The sequence below is a fragment of the Diabrotica undecimpunctata genome, chromosome 2 (assembly GCF_040954645.1).
Source record: "Diabrotica undecimpunctata isolate CICGRU chromosome 2, icDiaUnde3, whole genome shotgun sequence".
Lineage (NCBI taxonomy): Eukaryota > Metazoa > Arthropoda > Insecta > Coleoptera > Chrysomelidae > Diabrotica > Diabrotica undecimpunctata.
The window spans coordinates 84,172,184-84,191,249 of NC_092804.1; the positions used below are offsets into that span (position 1 = coordinate 84,172,184).

Genomic DNA, 19,066 nt, shown 5'->3' on the forward strand with positions numbered 1-19,066 from the left:
TGGCTGCAAACAGTGGTATAGTGCAGTGCACAATGAAACCGTGTGGACAGATCGATCTAACATTTTCATTTGAAGCTATTGTTCTTCCTAAAGTATGTTCAAATCAGTCAAAATTCCAAATTAATTCGTCTGAGTTGACACATCTACAAACCTTAAAATTAGCAGATCCTAAGTTCCACATACCTGGTCCTATAGACTTGTTAATCGGTGCAGAACTCACTCCGTTTATTTTAAAATCGGGTAGAATTTTTGGAAATCCAAGTCAACCAGTGGCATTAGAAACTGTTTTTGGATACATTCTTCAAGGTAAAATAAATTGCCTCCCTAATGATTCTTCCATGAATAGGTACTCTTATTAATTGTCATATGTCTCTTGAAACAAACATCGACATGCAATTAAGAAAATTTTGGGAGCTTGACCAGATTTCCAAATCATTACCTTTTTTCCCTGAAGATAAAAAATGTGAAGAAATATATAAGTCTTTAACTGTCAGAGATTCTACAGGTCGATTTTTCGTCCCGTTGCCTTTTCGTTATGAAAAACCTAAATTTCTTGATACTTATTCTCAAGCCTATCGACGTTTTTTGATGCTTGAAAATCGGTTTAGAAAAATTCCGGATTTACGCACAAAATATTGTGATTTTATGCAAGATTATTTAGATAAGGGTCACATGTCTCTCGTTCCTACAGAGCATAACCATTCTCCTTCGGCCTATTATATAGCCCATCATGCTATATTTAAGGAACAAATTTCCGAATCCGAGATTGTATCTAAAATAAGGGTAGTCTTTGATGCAAGTTTGCGTGACATAAACGGTGTATCTCTAAATGACACCTTACTTGTAGGTCCAAAGCTTCAGAAAGACATTGCTAGTCTTTTACTTGATTTAGATTTTATGCCTATGTCTTTGTTTGCGACATTAAGCAAATGTACAGGCAAATTAATGTGATTTCCGACTATTGGAATTATCAACATATTTTATGGCGTTTCTCCCTTTCTGAACCTCTTCGGAAGTATCATTTACGCACTGTGACATATGGTATATCTGCTTCACCATATTTGGCACTACGTAGCTTGTATGAACTCGCAGCTTCTGAAGAACATAATTTTCCTCATGTAGCTAAAGCATTAAGAACTCAATTTTATATGGACGATGGTTTACTGGGGGCTAATGATATAAACTTAGCTTTGACTCTTCAATCTGAATTAATCGCAGTTATAAAAAGAGGAGGTTTTGAATTTGGAAAATGGGCTAGTAATCACACTGATCTAATCACCCATATTTCTGCCTTTGATTGTCAGAACTCATCTTATAGTTTTGATAACGACAAACCTTCATTCATCAAACTTTTGGGAATAAAATGGGATCCTACATCAGATATATTTTCCTATTCCTATGTCCCTTTTTATCGCTCTTGTACCAAGAGACACATTTTGTCTGAAATTAGTAGGATTTTTGATCCTCTCGGACTTGTTTCACCCTGTCTTCTGCTTGCAAAACGTCTGCTACAAAGATTGGGGGAGCTTAAGGTCCCTTGGGATGAAATATTATCCGACGAGATTACCGAAATTTGGACAAAATTTAAAACTGAGTTACCAAATCTCGCTGGGTTATCTGGGTTCGAAAGATATATCTCGCATCAAGTTACATGGTTTTTGTGATGCCTCTGAAGTAGGTTATGCCAGTGTTGTTTACTTTGGAATTGAAGAAACCACAGGTAATATCAAAACCTTTTTGGTTAGCGCTAAGTTCAAGGTTGCTCTTTTAAGGAGGCCACAATATCTACCCTCTCCTAAGGACCCAATACCGCCCCTATCTTCCTGTGGTGTCTATTCTATTCCTTGTTCATGTGGACAAGTATATATTGGCGAAACTGGTCGTTCCGTCAAAACTCGGATTCAAGAGCATCAAAGATGCATTCGATCAGGTCTTTTCTCCCATTCTGCAGTTGCAGAACACTGCCAAGAAACCGGTCATTCCATATTGTTCGAAAAAACCCATATTATTTCTAAGAGCCCCTTCTTTTATTCCAGGAAAATCCGCGAATCTCTAGAGATCCGAAAAAATCCACATAATATCAATCGAGAGGAAGGATACTACTTGTCTTCCATCTGGAATCTCAGTCTAGAGCCGCCGTCCGGTCCCGCTACCACGATGCAGCCACATGATTGGCCAGCGCGCGCTTCTTGACGTTCGCGCCACGGAGTGTGCCGATACGTCCTGACACGACAGGTCACCGCGACTATAAATAGAGTGGTAGCGGAGTAATCGTCGGATTCACTCCCCGCCTCTCGACGCGTTAGTGTTCTGAGCTGTTGGACGTGAATCCCTGTCCTGGCATTTGGTTTTCACCTCTGGCTGCGTTAAGTAGTTGAGTTACTGTGACCAATTGCCCATCTTGGTAGTTAGTATTCGCCTCTGGTTGCGTTGAGTAACTGAGTTACCGTTGCTAACTACCCATCTTCCTGTCTTTTGTTTTCTTTTTCTTTTTTTTTGTTCTCCTGAAGAAGCTACATACAATTGTAGCGAAACGTCGAGATGAACCCACTTTTGGGTCACTCACAAATGACACGGTCCAAACCCGGAAGACGAATAAACGAAAACAGAATCCTTACTCCACAAGAAATAAATTCTTCAGTTATACCGATTATTCGATATGTTCAGCTGGATGTTTTTTCTGATATTTTCCTTAAGATTGATCAAAACTAGTTACTGCCAAAACCTTTTCGTAAATTAGCACCATTTGTGGATTCAGATAATTTACTTAGAGTTGGGGGTCGCCTTAAAAGATCTTCTTTTAGTTATGATATTAAACATCCTATCCTTTTACCGAAAAACCACAGACTTACAGAAATGATAATAGAATCAATTCATAGCTCACATTTTCATCCTGGTTTAAAAACCTTGCAATACTTGTTACTTCAATAATATTGGATCTTATCCCCTAAAGCAGCAATTTATAAATATAAATGCTTGTCAAGATGTGTTACATGTTTTCGTTCTAAACCCAAGTCCTATAATCCGTATATGGCCGATTTACCCTCGTTCCGCGTTTCTCAGTTAAAAGCATTCTCATCAGTTTTCATTTATTTCGCTGGTCCATTTTCGCTTTTGATGAGCAAACATAGAGGAGCGAAAACCTTTAAGGGTTATGTCTGTTTATTCGTTTGTACCGCTACTAAGGCTATTCATCTGAAGGCCACATCTGATCTTAGTTCAGAGTGCTTCTTAGCAGCTTTTAGGCGCTTCATTGCTCGAAGGGGCAGGTGCAATCATATTGTTAGTGATCAGGGTACTAATTTTAAGGGTGCTAATAACCAATTGATAGAACTTGCTCAAAATACCGCACAAAAATTAGATATTTCTTGGTATTTTAATGCTCCCGCTTCTCCTCATTTGAATGGATTGGCCGAGGCTGGCGTCAAGTCATTTAAATCATATTTTTACCGAGTTATGGGAAATCAAATCCTAACATTTGAAGAATTCTATACAGTTCTAACACAAATCGAGGCTATCCTTAATTCTCGTCGCTTGTGTCCCATTAGCACAGATCTGAATGATCTGCAGCCACTTACGCCTGGACATTTTTTGGTTTTCGAGTCGTTAAATAATCCGATTCCTGAACCCAATTTAGATCATTTAAGTCTTAACAAATTAAGTCGTTGGCAGCTACTGCAACGTATCCAAAGCGATTTCTGGAAACGTTGGTCTTTAGAGTATATTAACACTCTTCAACAAAGACACAAGTGGACAAAACAGTCTCCTCCTGTTTCTAAGGGGGATCTGGTAATTATTAAGAATGATCAGCAAGCTCCTTTGCAATGGGAACTTGGTCGTATTGTTAACGTCTTTCCGGGACAGGATGATATAATTCGCGTTGTCGAAGTCAAAACTTCTCGCGGCACGATGAAAAGACCGATGGTCAAGATTTGTCCTCTTCCCGGCAATTAGGGTAACTACCTTTTTTTTAATTAGGTTTAAATTTTGTTTGTTTTAGTTTTTTTTTTCTTTTTCTCTTACTTTAAAAACATTCGTTTTGGCGGGAAGAATGTTCGGGAATCCTTATTTCTTTATTTTATATGAATATTATTATAATACTTAATTTATTTCGGGAAGAATAAGTTTTAGATCTTTAATAATTATATTTCCTTGAAATGATGCAGAATAACCTTATGTGCTTATTGGTTGCATTTCATTTAAAGCGCGATATAATATGATTTTACTTCGACGCACACAAATCGCTCATATATCCAAATGGACATGCTCCAATGACTAGATTTTAACCGACAAGGTACGACTTCGCTTCCAACTGTCAACGAAAACGGTTAAGAATTCATGACCTTACGTATCTGGCGGTACCGTCTCGCGTCCAACTGGAATTTCATGGAAGGAATCCATTGAAGGGATTGAGCAGTGATGAATTGAGTAGTCACATTTGGGTCTGCATAATTAACCAAATCCTAAAGAACACCAATTTAAGGTAAGCGATTTTGTGCATAACTTGTAGAACCATATTATTTGAAATTCAATCTTTAATTTACTAACAAAAGTTTGGTATAATTAGGTGTTGTTCTTACCTGGTGCTTGTAAAAATAAACTCCTAATCCTCAGAATGTTTAATAGCCATTTGTTCAACTTTAACTTTCACCCATCAACAAAAAATATTCTTTTGATTGGGAGTACTATACCATTTTGGCAATGTACCTTCTTCTCTGTTAGCAGTGTTTATTAGATATATAAAAATTGATGTATACTGTTTTTATCGCCTTTTTCTAAAATTTGGGATATGATGTTTTATAACGCCATTTGCAACTTGCAAAGACCTGGATTACAATGTTGCCACTAACCCATTTTTTTTTGGTGGATACTCATAATTCTTTAGAAATACGTTGTTGTAAATTTAAGTGGTGATTTTAGTAGAATTTGCTACATTATCTTTTTTTTTGAAAAACGTATAGTATAATCATTATTTGGCGAAATTGGCAAAACTAGTGAAACCATGGCAACAGCACTTACATCAACGTCCTAAGTCTTTTGGTATGTCATACCCCCCACCTAACGTGACTAGTAGCGCCGCCGCCATTACGAACGGATGGGTCCATGCAAATTACTCTCCCCACCCGTCCTATTCTACTTGCGCTACTGTTGGGTATGTATTGTGACTGTTGATAGGATGAAGGTTTTGTAGACGTGACCGAAAAACTGAATATTCTAAATGAATTGATGAAAAATCCAGTCTAACCATCAACTACCCATCCACCATAATAGGCGTGATATCGAAATGAACAGACTACGCTCCAGATATCCTGTCATGTTAAGGGCCACCTCCTTACATCAGGAACATTTCGACCTCACCAACGCTTGGAGAAGACAATGGGAGCGCGACTCACCACAGGAAGCACAGCAAATGGCCTGTATCGAACAGAAACCGCCAGGCTTTGAACTGACCCGGAGTACATGGACAACGCTAAACAGAATAAGAACAAGAAGCGTTAGATGTGCTGACAGCTTACATAAATGGGGAAAAGCCCTTACTCCGGAGTGTGACTGTGGTGCGCAACGACAGACCGTCCGTCACATTGTTGAAGAATGCCCCCGAAGGCGGTTCCCTGGAGTTTTTGACGAGTTCCTGAATGTGATCGAAAATGTTTTAGACTATATTTGCATTAGATGTTCGTTTGTAATACTCCATGTAATGTTTTATATTGCTTTTTCAATATGTGTTCTTATTGTATGCCATACGATAAATAAATAAATCTAAATGAATTCAAAGAGTGTTCATGGTTGTCTATGTGTGAGTATCTGTATACGTTCAAATTCATATATGTATGAATAACTTGTAGAGTTGCAAAAGTAAAAAAGTATATGAATATTGTGAGAGTGTAATTATTTAAATTTCGTTCTGAATTAGAATTCGAAGAACGGCTAGTAATGGTAAATGAGTGTCAGAATTATGAGAAATGTCAGTACAGAACGGTTTAAAATGCGGGTAGAAGGTATTATGTTTAATGCATTAGTGTGAAATTAATGTATTGTAATCACAAAAGGATGTAATATATAAAAAAAGGGGGTAGAAACATATGCAGTGGTGTCAAGAATGTTGGATTTTGGAATTTGGATTTAAATTCTATTTATACTAAAGTATTTATGATCAAGAAGTAAAAAAGATGTAAGTATACATGTTTGACCAACTCAATGGGGTCCCTATAGACAAGTTTCTGTATGTTTTAGAAACAAAGTGCAGTACCTAATTGTTTTACAAAATCTAAAAATGGTCTAAAAATTGTAAATTAAAATTGTGGCAAGAAGGTAGTTTAAAAACTACCTATTACTTGTCTTGAAGGTCTTATCATTTCAAAACAATTTTAAATCCAAAAGTCATTAAATAGAGGTTTTTTTATTTATATTTATCTTTTAATATCTGTTATGTTATGATATGTATACCGTTTTATTATATTAACTTTTATTTTCACGTCACTATATCCTAAACTCTCATTCATCCACCGATGTCCACAATTTAAAAAAATAATATAGTGTTGTGTGAGATAAAATTTGGTGAAAATAGTTTAATCTATTTTTCTAACAGTTTTAATCTTTTTAACTTGTGCATCGTTTATTTTTATCCATTTAAAAATTATCCATATACCTTTTTATTTATACACTGATTTATTTATTTATTTGTATCCATTCACCTATGCTTAGTCTAGCGGACGTATGTAAACAGGTTATCAGATGTTATTGGTCGAATCCTCAGGAACTGAACCAAGAATGGCCCTCAAGGATCATCCTGGTATAAGGATAATGCAGGTGAACGTGGGCAGGCCAAGAAGAGTCCACGATCTCATCCACGTAAAATCCTGCTTGCTAGAATAAGACCTGCAGACCTGCTCATCGTTCTAAAACCCTATAAAAAAATAACTACAGGCGGTGGATGGGTCCAAGATACGAAAAAATATGTACGGTGTTACTTAGAAATAAAGATCTTGGAGTGCGGACCATACTAGGATCGAAAATTATATATTCATTAAAATGAGAGATTTCAGCCTACTGCCATGCTACATATCTCCAAATACTACCATTAGAAGATACAATGACACAATAGATGAAATTATATACGCCGCTACCACAGAAAAGCAGGTCGTGATCGTCGGGGATATCAATGCAAAATGTAGATTATGGACTCTCCCATAAACGACGAAAAGGAAGAGCTCTTGAACGAATGGATAACCCAGTCTGGCCTCCAAGTTCTAAACAACAATAAGCCAATTTTCGTAAGATGAGCCAGCCAAACACATATATATGCAACCTTAGCAAACGAAGGGCTATCCAGATGAATAACAGGCTGGGATGTCCTCGACGAACAGTTATTTACCTATCATCGCTAAATAATTTACTAAATTAAACTTAAACGGGGGAGAATAAGACGGCCAATAGGACAAACAGAAAAGATTTTTAACAAGAATATGTATCTATGGGAGGTCAGAAATTCAAAGGAAGAAGAAATTTCTGACCTTGGCCAACTCAGAGAGAGACTAGTGAACGATGATAAGTTGGCCACTGCAAAAAAGAGAAATAAAGAAAAAAACCCCTACTTGTGGATCGAAGAGATAGAAGGCCTACGGGAGGAGAGCCTTTGAGCTCACAGGAATTTTACAAGGAGCCAGAGCGCTCCCGAGTTCAGACTAACATATAAAAACGCCAAGAAAATGTTAAACAAAATATTAAATTAATTAAAATCCTATGTAAAAGGTATATATTTAAAAACCCAAGCGAGCTGTGTTAGACAAAACGTTTTCGGAATACATCATTCCATTATCGGTGTCTAGGAGTACATGAATGTAGCCACTAAATATATGTGTAAAAACCCGTTAACAAATAATTAGTTACGACAAATAATTTGTTCGACATTATATCTTATAAATACTTAGGATGTTAAAGTTACCGTTGGATTAGGTAACATGACGACATATGACTCCACGTTGAAGTTGCAAGTCCTGAGACGGTGTGTCTACGAGGACTTTATGGAAGCAACTCCGAGTTGCTGTCATCGTTTCAAGGTACCCCTACCATGGTCACGCAAGGAGCGAATACATCATTAGTTGTACTCAGTGTGAGGCTGAATATGTTGGTGAGACCGGAAGAAATCTTTCAAATCGCATTATTTCTCACAAAAGTGATTGCAGAATTAAAAAACCATCTTGTGCTTTGGCAGAGCATGTAATCGATAAAGACGATATTATGGATTTTAATAACATTAAAATTTTATGTAGTGAAAGTAATAAATTTAAAAGGACTTTTTTGGAAATGGTTTGTATTAGCAAAAGTGATAATAATTTAAACAAAAGATCAGAAATTCAAAATCTAAGCAAAATTTATAATTATAATCTTTCTTTATGATTTATATATAAAACTTGTAAAATGTCATATTTAATTCTCCATATATCTATTACATTTTTCAGACATCTGTCAACGGTGAATAAATCTTCTTTTTCTTTGTTACTAAACAAAAAAGAATGTTTAAACGAAATTTTATTTTTAGCAATATAATTGTCAAAAATTAGAGTTTTTATAACTCAAAAGAGAATTCTTAGATTGATATTCAATATTGATAATGGAAAATCATGTCGTAAATATTTTATTGAACACAGACTGTTGACTTTTCATGCTTTATATATTTATAATGTATTATTCACGTCAAAACTAAATTTCAAAATTTTACCCTCAACTCTGACTTTCATAATTACCCGACAAGACACGGGAGGTTGATAAGCGTGTGTAAACACTCCACAACTCTCTTTGAAACTAGCCCTGATTTTGTAGGATCTAAATTTTACAATTTTTTGCCACTTAATATAAGAAATGAAAATAATATTCAAAAATTCAAAAATAAATTAAAAGCATGCTTGATCCAATTATGCGTTTACAACCTAAATGATTATTTTGACTTAATAAAAGACTACAGGGAATGAGGACCGACGGGTTCAGAGACGCTCTATATCGCATATCTTTTTTTTATATTTTATTGATTTTGTTTTATGTAATTGTCCTATATAACTTGTTGATCATGCTTTATGTACTATATGACTTGTCCTATATCACAATGTGATCTGATGGGATTAATAAAGAATATTCTATTCTATCCTCTATATATATATATATATATATATATATATATATATATATATATATATATATATATAATGGCGTATTTAATAAAGTTAGTTTATGCAATGGCAACATTTATTTAAAATATTAAAACCATAAACAATACATAAAATATTACGAAATAAATGCAAATAAAACATAATTTTTTTAAAGTATTCAAGTTTAAATATTGCAGTTGGTTTATTAAATTGTGTATTTTTTAGTTGGGGATCAGGAGCAAATCCATGGGGTCCTGAGAAGGATGATCAGTTCTCCAAACCAAATCATTGGGATGGTATGTTGGAAGTTGTAGGGGTTACAGGAGTGGTACATCTGGGACAAATTCAATCTGGATTACGAACAGCTATGAGGATTGCTCAGGTAAAACTGTAATGGAATTATTTGTATGGTGAAACACTTTAACCTTTTCTAATATTTTAATAATACAAATATAAATACTTGTAGAAAAATACAGATAACTGATAAATAACACTACATAACCAGTATAGATAAACGAGTACAAAATAGAAAATATAGTATAAGGAAACAACTTAATCAACTGGTAGTCTGAATATGATTTATGATTGTGAGTTTAATAATATCAATATCAATGCGAGCTAATATCAATTAGCTTATCTTAGTTTTTGATTATTATTAACATACTATTTTGTATAGGAAGAATACTTTTTACATTTATTTTAGATTAGGTATTGCCGGAAAATATAGTCTTAATGATAATTTGGAAATATTTCAATAATAACAACTATACAGGGTGATAGGTACATTACACCTCTTCCCTTAAACGAGAAATTGTGGGTAAATTTTACCTTAATTTTTTTTAATTTAGCTATACGAGGACTGCGTCTTAATTAAATACATTCCTATGAGATATTTTCAAAATCTACATGGATCTTATTAGATTTTTTACGTGTTTAAAGATAAACAATTTATAATTTGTATACAACTGTTAGAAGAATCATTTTTTGAATATTTCTTACAAAGATATTTAAGAAATCTGTATAATAAATAATATAATCCTATTACTTTTAAAATTACAATATTGAAAGGAATAGAGTTATTTGATTCTGACAACTTTTCAACTATTTTATCCATGTCTCTTAACTCTTTACTTACTAAATAAGGATTCTCTTTATCTAAATAATTATGCTATGGAAAAGGTTTGCTGTAATCTCTTCTTTTGTTTTTTTTTATCACAGAAGTTATTGGTACCTATCAATTTCAAAACCTGGAATTATTGTTTGATCTGCACTTTCGAAATGTATACTTTCTGCAATTAAGGTGATTGTGCTAGTATATATTTTGCAATTTTTATCTTAAGGTTATGACTCCTGTCTGATTTAAACTTTTGCTAAATTTTTAAATATTTGCTAACTCGTGTTGTACACAGCTAATTGTGGTATCAGTAGCATGGTATAAGATATATAGCCAACTATTAGCACTTTCTAACTTGTGTCATATTTTCATGGTAGTAGAAATTAATCGTTTGTCACAGGAATTACTGTCAACAGAATTTATTGTTTTTTGTATTAATTGAGTTTCGCAAATAGGTCTAGTATGAGTATTAAAGATTGGGTTAGAATCTTTAATACTTTTGTGAGTGCAGGGTTATGTAGGGGGAGTGGGGCATAGTGGGGTCCCTAAAAAATATATTTTTTTTCTTTGGTAAATAATTTTTTTCATGAGTATAATAACTCGAACAAAGTTGACAGAAAATACCAAATTCACTGAAAAAAAATAGACCCTTATTATCTTTGACAACTACATCTTGTAGAAGAAATATTCGTAAAACTATTATGCTCCGAGGCATACCTTACTATAAGGGGCACAATATTACCTTCTATATAAAGGGCAAACCAAGGTACTAAATGGGACAAAGTGGGGGCACTTAATACAATATAAATAGGTAAAATTTAGTGCAGAATATCATAATAATTTTAATTTATTTTTTGAACAAAACTTAAGTTTTACACCTAGTACAAAGATGTATTGCTCCCTCATCCTCGTCTTCTTTCTCCAGTACAGGAGCAGAGTGCCTAACCACAGCATTTTCGGCACATTATTCATCATTCATCGTATTTCTACCAAAAGCCACCACAATTGATGTACTGAGCATCCTCCTCCTCAGATTCTTCTTTTTATTCTCAGTATTTTCAGCTGGAGCAAAATCAGCGTCTGTAAAAATGTGTGGATCTATATATCGGCCAGATTCCAGTAGCTCTAAACGATTGCTAGCTGCGCTTATAAAGGCCTGACCAAATAAACTTGCAATCTGGAATTGGGTCGCTACATGCCCAGGATGGTATCGTAGCCATTGCTTTACTTCGTTGCTATAATATGTGTTTAGAGGCTTCATGAAACCCACGTCTAAAGGTGAAGACGATGGCTGCAATGTGAGATGAAGCAAAGTAGTACCTACAATATCATTTTTACGGGCGAAATTAATCACATGTTCTTTATGTGGGAAGCATGCCCGTCTAACAACAAAAGCACTTTCTGACCTTTTGGCGGATTAGACCATTCATTAAAACGTTTCAGCTACAACAGAAATAAATCACTTTGTATCCATCCCGATTCATGGCATTTACCCCAAAATCCAGTTGGTGCTCCATCCATTAATTCAGCTTTCATACGCTTACGTGGAAAAACAGACATCGGGAACATGTAGTCTCCCATAGTACTAAAACATATGACGGTCTCCATAATTTCCCCTTGCTCTGCGGAAGTCAAAACTCCTATCTGGCGTTTTTCAGTTGCAGCTAATATCTTAGAGTGGCTTTTTGTAACCGTCGACACCTATGTTTCGTCAACATTATCACAGATACCTATGCTGAGTTTGAATTTTCTGTTTGTCAATAGCTGATTCAAGCAGATTAAACAACTTCTCAACAGCAACTTTATTGAATCCCTGCGCTGGTGCAGATGATGTGGCTTCAAGTTTCCTAAGGCTTATATCTTTATGTCTTTTTAGAAAGCCTTGCAGCCAATCGACACCAGCCATGTCATTCGTTACATTAAATTTGTGTACAATACGATTTTTTTTCGAATTCGATTGGAAAACTGTCAGGTACTACATGGAAACAATGATTGATGCTTATTTTGTCATTAATTAGTAGATATAGGTATACGTAACAAATCGTATTAATCGTGTTATATAAAAAGTAGTTAATAAGATTCGCGTGACTCAGATAGCTATGGAGCGCCAGATGTTAGGTGTCTCTCTGAGAAAGCGAATATCAAACGAGAAAATACGTCGTAGAACAAAATCAACAAACGCTATCGAAAAAATCGCGTCGTTAAATGGAATTGGGCAGGACACGTAGCCAGATTATCAGATAACCGATGAACAAAACGTATTTTAAAACGGAGACCAAGGCAAGAAGCAATACGGAGCAGAGACCGCCCACCAACTAGATGGACTGACGACCTGAAGCGGATGCAAGCCGCACAAGACAAAGACATATGGAAAGAGCTGAGGGAGACCTACGTCCAGCAGTGGATGCATACAGGTTGATGATGATGATAATGAACAAATCGTAATTACTGAAATAGAAGAATTGTCAACACCTCTGAAGATGATAAGTTGGTCTTCAAAACATTCAACATACCTTTTTAAGTATTTTATATTAATTAGCGGAATATCTGCATCTTTATCTAATAAAAGGAATTTGGATTTTCAACGAGTTGGGTGCAGGATAGATTAAAAGATGTGGTTATTCCGTAATTGAAGAAGAGGACTTACCTTAAATAGCAGTAGATGAGTAAGGTTCGTTCTGGCATCAGAATCGGGTTTTGTCGGCTATCTTCGGGTCGAGATCGTTTTTTAAGGTGGCGGTTCGTGTCGGAACGTGAGCTTACGTATCCTCGTGTCTTGAGATCACGCCTCTGATTAAGAGAACCGTGTACGAATAGAAGACGAGTTAACTATCACCTGACCAATGCAAGAACAATAGATACAATTAATGTTCTATGGTCATTTCTCCATTGACTAATAGGAACGAAAAACGAGAAGACGAGTTAGCTATCACTTGACCAATGCAATAACAATAGAAACAATGTCCTATGGTCATTATTCCTCCACTGACTAATGGGAACAAAAAACGACAAAGAGTGTTACCGACAATAAGTTGAGCTCGTTTTGAGCTGAAAGTCGGAGTGACGGGATGTGGTCTTGCCAAGATCCAGTTTAACTCCCAAGAAGTTAATCGATTGTGAATTATTGTAATAAAACAACTAAAACTCTTTAAAACATCGTTATATATTTCAAAATATCAAATGACATGATACATAAACTTCAACAAATGAAGTGAATGAAAATTCTCAACGAATGTCTATATTATCGAATTGGACGTCAAATGAAATAAAGGACTTCTGACGTTTTGTACCTCCGCAATTAAGAATAGGTGGCAGCATACATCTAACGTCACTTTTATTAGCATGCGATATGTCCTTAACAGCGTTAAACAAAAATATGTTTTTAATTTTACCACTATGAGGCAAAATTATGACTTTAAAGTCGTTGTCGTTTACTTCAATAATTTTCGCTACATAAAAAACTTATTTTTTATCACATATAAGAATTAATACCCTATAGATATAAGACAAGCATATAAGAATTAGTCTCTTCCATCTTAAGACCAAACTCAAAATCTGAAGCTGAAATATTTTCTCTTGGAGCTTTTAGAGATAGCAATTGCTTCCTTTCTTTTTTTCTCATGATATTTTTTCTAGATATCTAACTTCTCAAGCGTAGTAGTTACAATTTTGCTTCGGCCTTTTCTTCTCATTTTGAGATTTTTTCGGGGTTCTGCTTTCGGATAACCAAACAATTCTTCTGAACTTCTGAAGCTGACGTTTCTCCTCAGTTTAGACAATTTCTTCACTGTGATGAAAAGCAGGCTCTGTGTTTGTCAAATTTTTGCTGCAGCTTGGTTGCCCGAATGTGGCGGTAAAGTGAGCATGGTAACTCCGTTGTCTTTTGCTAAATTTAGTGTCTTAATGGAGAAGTGGCTTTCATAAGCTCAGTAATGTTGGATTTGTTTTGGAACTGTCCGACCATTGTAAAAAATGTCGCATAACAGCTACAAATTCCAGTTCATCCATCCTTGGGAGTTTTCAAATCCTAATGTAGCAGCAGGTGCTCCATTTAACATGTTATGCTTCAAATTAACTCTTGCGAAGATCATGACAGGGGGTGGTGCAGTTCCAAAAACATTAGGGAAAAAGTTAAGTATTGTAGCAAGTCATACTTTTGTAAAATCTACAAACCTGTTGAACTTATATTGCAGCTTGTTGTAACCAATATACCCCGTTCGACGCTGCTTGTGATTTTATTAATTTATTTTACTTCACGTTGTGCAAGAATCTTTGATGTCTTTTGTACAGTTGTGGTCGATGTTTCGTCTAAGTTGAAACAGCGTGTGCCTTGAGAAAATCCATCAAAACGCTTTAAAACTTCCTCTACATTTCGAGAAAATGCATCCACATTACAATAATTAAATGATATAGCCATAAATAAGCTGCAAACTTCCGGTTGGCGGATATTGAGATCATGTTGTCTCTTTCTGAAACCATGAAGTCGGTCAAATCTATCAGACTTCATTTCTTCTAATTTCTGATGCATATGATTTTGTTATACAGGCAGAGGTCGTAAGTCAGTTGCCTCACGTCTTTTGTAGACTTTCCGTAACATATTTTGCTGCATTCTATTACATAATTTTTAAGCAATATTTCTTATCCTTAATACTTTTCAAGTATCGTAGTGGGGTTTATACAATAAAACGTCGTTGGGAGCCTCTTTAGCTTTCTTTACGTATCGCGCTAATGTTTGATGTTTAATGCCATTTCTCTCGGCTGCTATTCTGAGGCTTAAATTATGTTCTAATATATCATCCACAGCACGTTTTAGCCTTTATTCTAAACCATCCTTTGTTAGATTTTCTTTTTCGACCGCGAGATATCTGTAAAAAAAATCATAATTGCAGATTAGATTCTAACATTGTGGGCCATTTTGAGATACGTCCCATGGCGTGGTCGCACAAAACATTTGTTTCAAGGAGGCCCAAATACATTAAAAACAACAGTCGTTAATATTGTAAAACATCGTGCAAAAACAAAACAGACAATCACAGCAGAATATAATAGAAGGTCTCCTTGGGCAATAAAAACAAGAACATTTTAAAAATATCATATTTGAAATATTTTATAACTCCTTAAAGTTATTTTATAACTCCTTTCGAAAACAAACAACACGTGTAAAAAACTCTCGGAATGCGTGCACTTATCTAAACAACACCAGACCGACTAACCGTTAACGGCGAATACTGGGTAGAACTAAATGCCATTACTTTTATTATATTAACCACATCATTTTACTGTGAGAGTTTTGGTTACTATTTGGTATTCATCTGATTTTAATTTTATGAGTTAGTAATAATTTTATAAGTAAATATTTATTACGAGCTGGCGCTATACAAGGAAGCTACGTCCAAATTTCAGACAGTGCTATGTTAACTACACAAAAATTCTAAAAATAAATCTCTGAAGTCTGAAAGTGAAGCTTAGAATATAAAAGTTATACAGTGATAAGGTAAACACTTCGACGCGACGGGTCGATTGGACAAAATTAATTGGAAATGGCATTAATAAAATTAGTGTTTCCAGCTAATAAGCTTATCGTATGACTGATTAATTTAAAAAACAGAAAAAAAAGTAATCTATTATTTTTGTGTATTTTGAGAACGATTTCCGAAGTGGAAACTTAAATAAACTTATTTTAAAGTAAAATTGTGACTTATTCTCAGTAAAAATAGTAAACAATGTTTCATTGTACTCACACGAAAATAAACAGAATAGATATATTAAAGTTATGATCAAGATACTCCATCATTCGTTTCAACCTTTAAATATAACAAAAAGCTTGCAAGATCACGAATTTAACGCACTAAATGGAGAACAAAAATGAACCATGGGATATGTTTATTGCTTTTTATACTCAAAAATGAAGACATAAATAAAATATATAGTGTAAAAAAAGTCTTTAATGCAGCTGTTAATGTAGAAAATATTAAATTACTACCACTAAGTAAAATTTTTCAGTCATTTGGACATATTAAAAATCACTGTAACAGAGCACCCAAATCTGTTAGATGCGCTGGTCATTACCTAACCGCTGTGTATAATAGGTTAATAAACATTCAGCTAAAATGCCATTTCGGAAGAAATCACTCTGCAAGTTATCGGAGACATGAAATGATTAGGGAACTTTAAAAAGGGAGGTACTATAAGAATAAAGCGAAGCAATAACTTTAAATAAATAGGATAGCAAAACCTGCAATTCAAAATGAGTCGTCTAACAATGCTTACCGTTCTGGCAAAACATATAGTCAAGTTGCACCCAACAGCTTATCCAAAGTTGAACAAAATATGAGCGTTGATAACATGTTGAGCACAGCTAATGCAAATGATAAAATAACAGAACCTATGATTCAACAAAATTGAGAGTAGAATAAAAGTTTCTGGCAGGAACTAATAGCTTCGCTACGCATAATTTAGTTGAATGCAAAGAGATTGTTGCAATATGAACATGAACTGCCAGCAGATCTGTACACAGAATATATAGATATTGCTTTATATCAAAAACTCATCTCAATAAAAGGTCTTAGGTTAAATTTAAAAATTACTCAGCCTACTACACAATACATCCCGCCAACACGGCTCGTGGTGGTAGTGCAGTTATAATTAAAAATAAACTCAAACACTATAAAGAAGAAAAGTATGTAAACGACTGAGACAGCAAAACAAAAGCTCAAGGTAAGTGAGATTTATTGTCCAGATTCAATATTTATGAAGACGAATCTATTACTTTCTTGATTAAATTAAGCAACCATTTCGTTATCGACGAAGTGGCTAAACATACTCACTGGGGCTTTCAAATCATTACTCCTAAGGGAGGTGAATTGTATAAAATAGGTACTAGATATGGATATTAATGAATTAGTATCTACTGGTAAACCAACTTACTGGCGTACTGGTCCTAAAAAGACTTCAGATTTGATATGTTTACTTGTTGTTGAGAATATACCATCAATTTACATTAAAATGAAAGATGGCTTTGACATAAATTCAGACCATTATCCAATATATCTGATAATTAGTTACAAAATCAATATGAAAGATCAAAACCAAGCGCTAATTAATGAACACAGATAGGAATTGTTTTAATCAACTGTTAAATAAGTGAATGAAATGAAATTCAGTATCAGTAGAAGAATTAAATGAGTTTACCAGTTCCGCATGGAATAGTATATATGTTATCAAGTATAGACTGAATTTCCTGAACTAGTCAAAAGAAATTAGGAAGTTAATAGCTGAATAGCATAAAATTAGAAAAGGATGGCAACTATCAACAAGCTCCTATAGCAAAACTCTATTCAATAGGTCTACGTCTACCAGATACTTCTGCTTCTTCTTTTTATGTAGACATGGTTCTGTCTGCTTTTTAATGTACCTCCAGTAAGTTGTCGTCCCATCGTTTTCGTGATCTTCCTACTGATCGTATTCCTATTGGGGAACCGTTTCGTGCCGTCTTTGCTACTCTATTTGTTTTCATTCGGCTTATATGATCATTCCATTCTACTCTTATATTTCTTAACCAGTTCTTGATATTCTCCATTTTACATCTCTGTCACATATCTGTACTTCCAGCTCTCATAGTGTCTTACCAACGAATTTTCTAAGGGTTTTCATCTCTGCTGTTTCTAACATTATTTTTGTCCTCTTTGTGTCAGTATTTTTGGTAGATATTTTCGATCATTTTGATTATTTCTAAAGATATCTCTCTTGCGTACAATAAGTGGATAACGTCTAAAACCTTGTTATTCTTCTGCTAGTGTTATAATTTCATTCATTTTATTTTTTAATACTTTGATGTTTAATTTTAGTGTTGTGTTTAATAAATTAATTCTTCTCTAATTTACCTTATCCTATTTGTCACCACACACTTCAGTAACTAAATTAAAAACATCAAACAAGTATCGACCAGCAAGTTCCTCACAGAACGTACTTCAGAAAACAGTTTTAAACACGCACTTTGGAAAGCCTCTAAATATCGTCAACGTCCAATAGAGTAAGTGCCTCCTATTAGAATAAATGATGGAAGTGATGCTTATTCAAAACACCTAAACGTACCCATCAATTTGTCTCAGACATAATCACTAACTTCGCTAATTCTCATCAAGAGAGACTATAAAACCACACCAATACCAAAGCGTCCAGACTTCTTAATCTGCAAAATAATATTAGAAGCAAGAAACAGATAAAACCATTTAAACTTTTTTACAGACAAAACTCTAAGTGATCTAATGGAAGTAGTTTTAATTAAATAGATCTGTCAGCCTCATTTTAAAAAGCCCCGATTTTAAAAAACTAAGGGCGTTTAATGTTATAGATAATCTATATGATTTAAAGCAATGACCGTATTATTTTTATTTTATATATATTTTTTTTAATGTTATGTATGAGAACTCTTTACGGATTTAGTACTGTATCAATCTCGACTTTGACAAAGCAGCACACGGAGTGTGCTTTGGACTGTCAGATATATATCAGCACTACAGACCCTAGAGGCCCTTGGATTCGATAGTCTTGACTACAAAAACGATAGTTTTCTCCACCTTTTACGGTCCTTTACTTGTACTTTCCAGTCTCTTGTTTTCATTTCTTCTATGCTAGTCCGAATGGCCACAGACCACTTTATTCGTGGTCTCTCCCTTCTTTTCTTCCCGTGTTTTTCTGTTTGTAGGACTTTTAAGACGTTTCTTTCTTTTGGCATTCGTAAAACATGTCCAACCATCTAACTCTTTGTGCTTTGATTTTCTGCGTTATTTTAGGTCTGTTATAG

The 19,066-nt window shown here is 34.6% G+C and overlaps 1 protein-coding gene across 5 annotated transcripts in view; it reads left to right on the top strand.

Annotated features, from left to right (window-relative positions):
• The window catches only part of LOC140434712 (diacylglycerol kinase theta), a 495,511-nt gene that overhangs the window by 400,006 nt on the left and 76,439 nt on the right, over window positions 1–19,066 (top strand). For all 5 annotated transcript variants that reach the window (XM_072523170.1, XM_072523171.1, XM_072523173.1 and 2 more), the window contains one exon: window positions 9,372–9,528. In XM_072523170.1, the coding sequence (XP_072379271.1) occupies window positions 9,372–9,528 (157 nt within the window). The remainder of the gene's footprint in view (window positions 1–9,371; window positions 9,529–19,066) is intronic.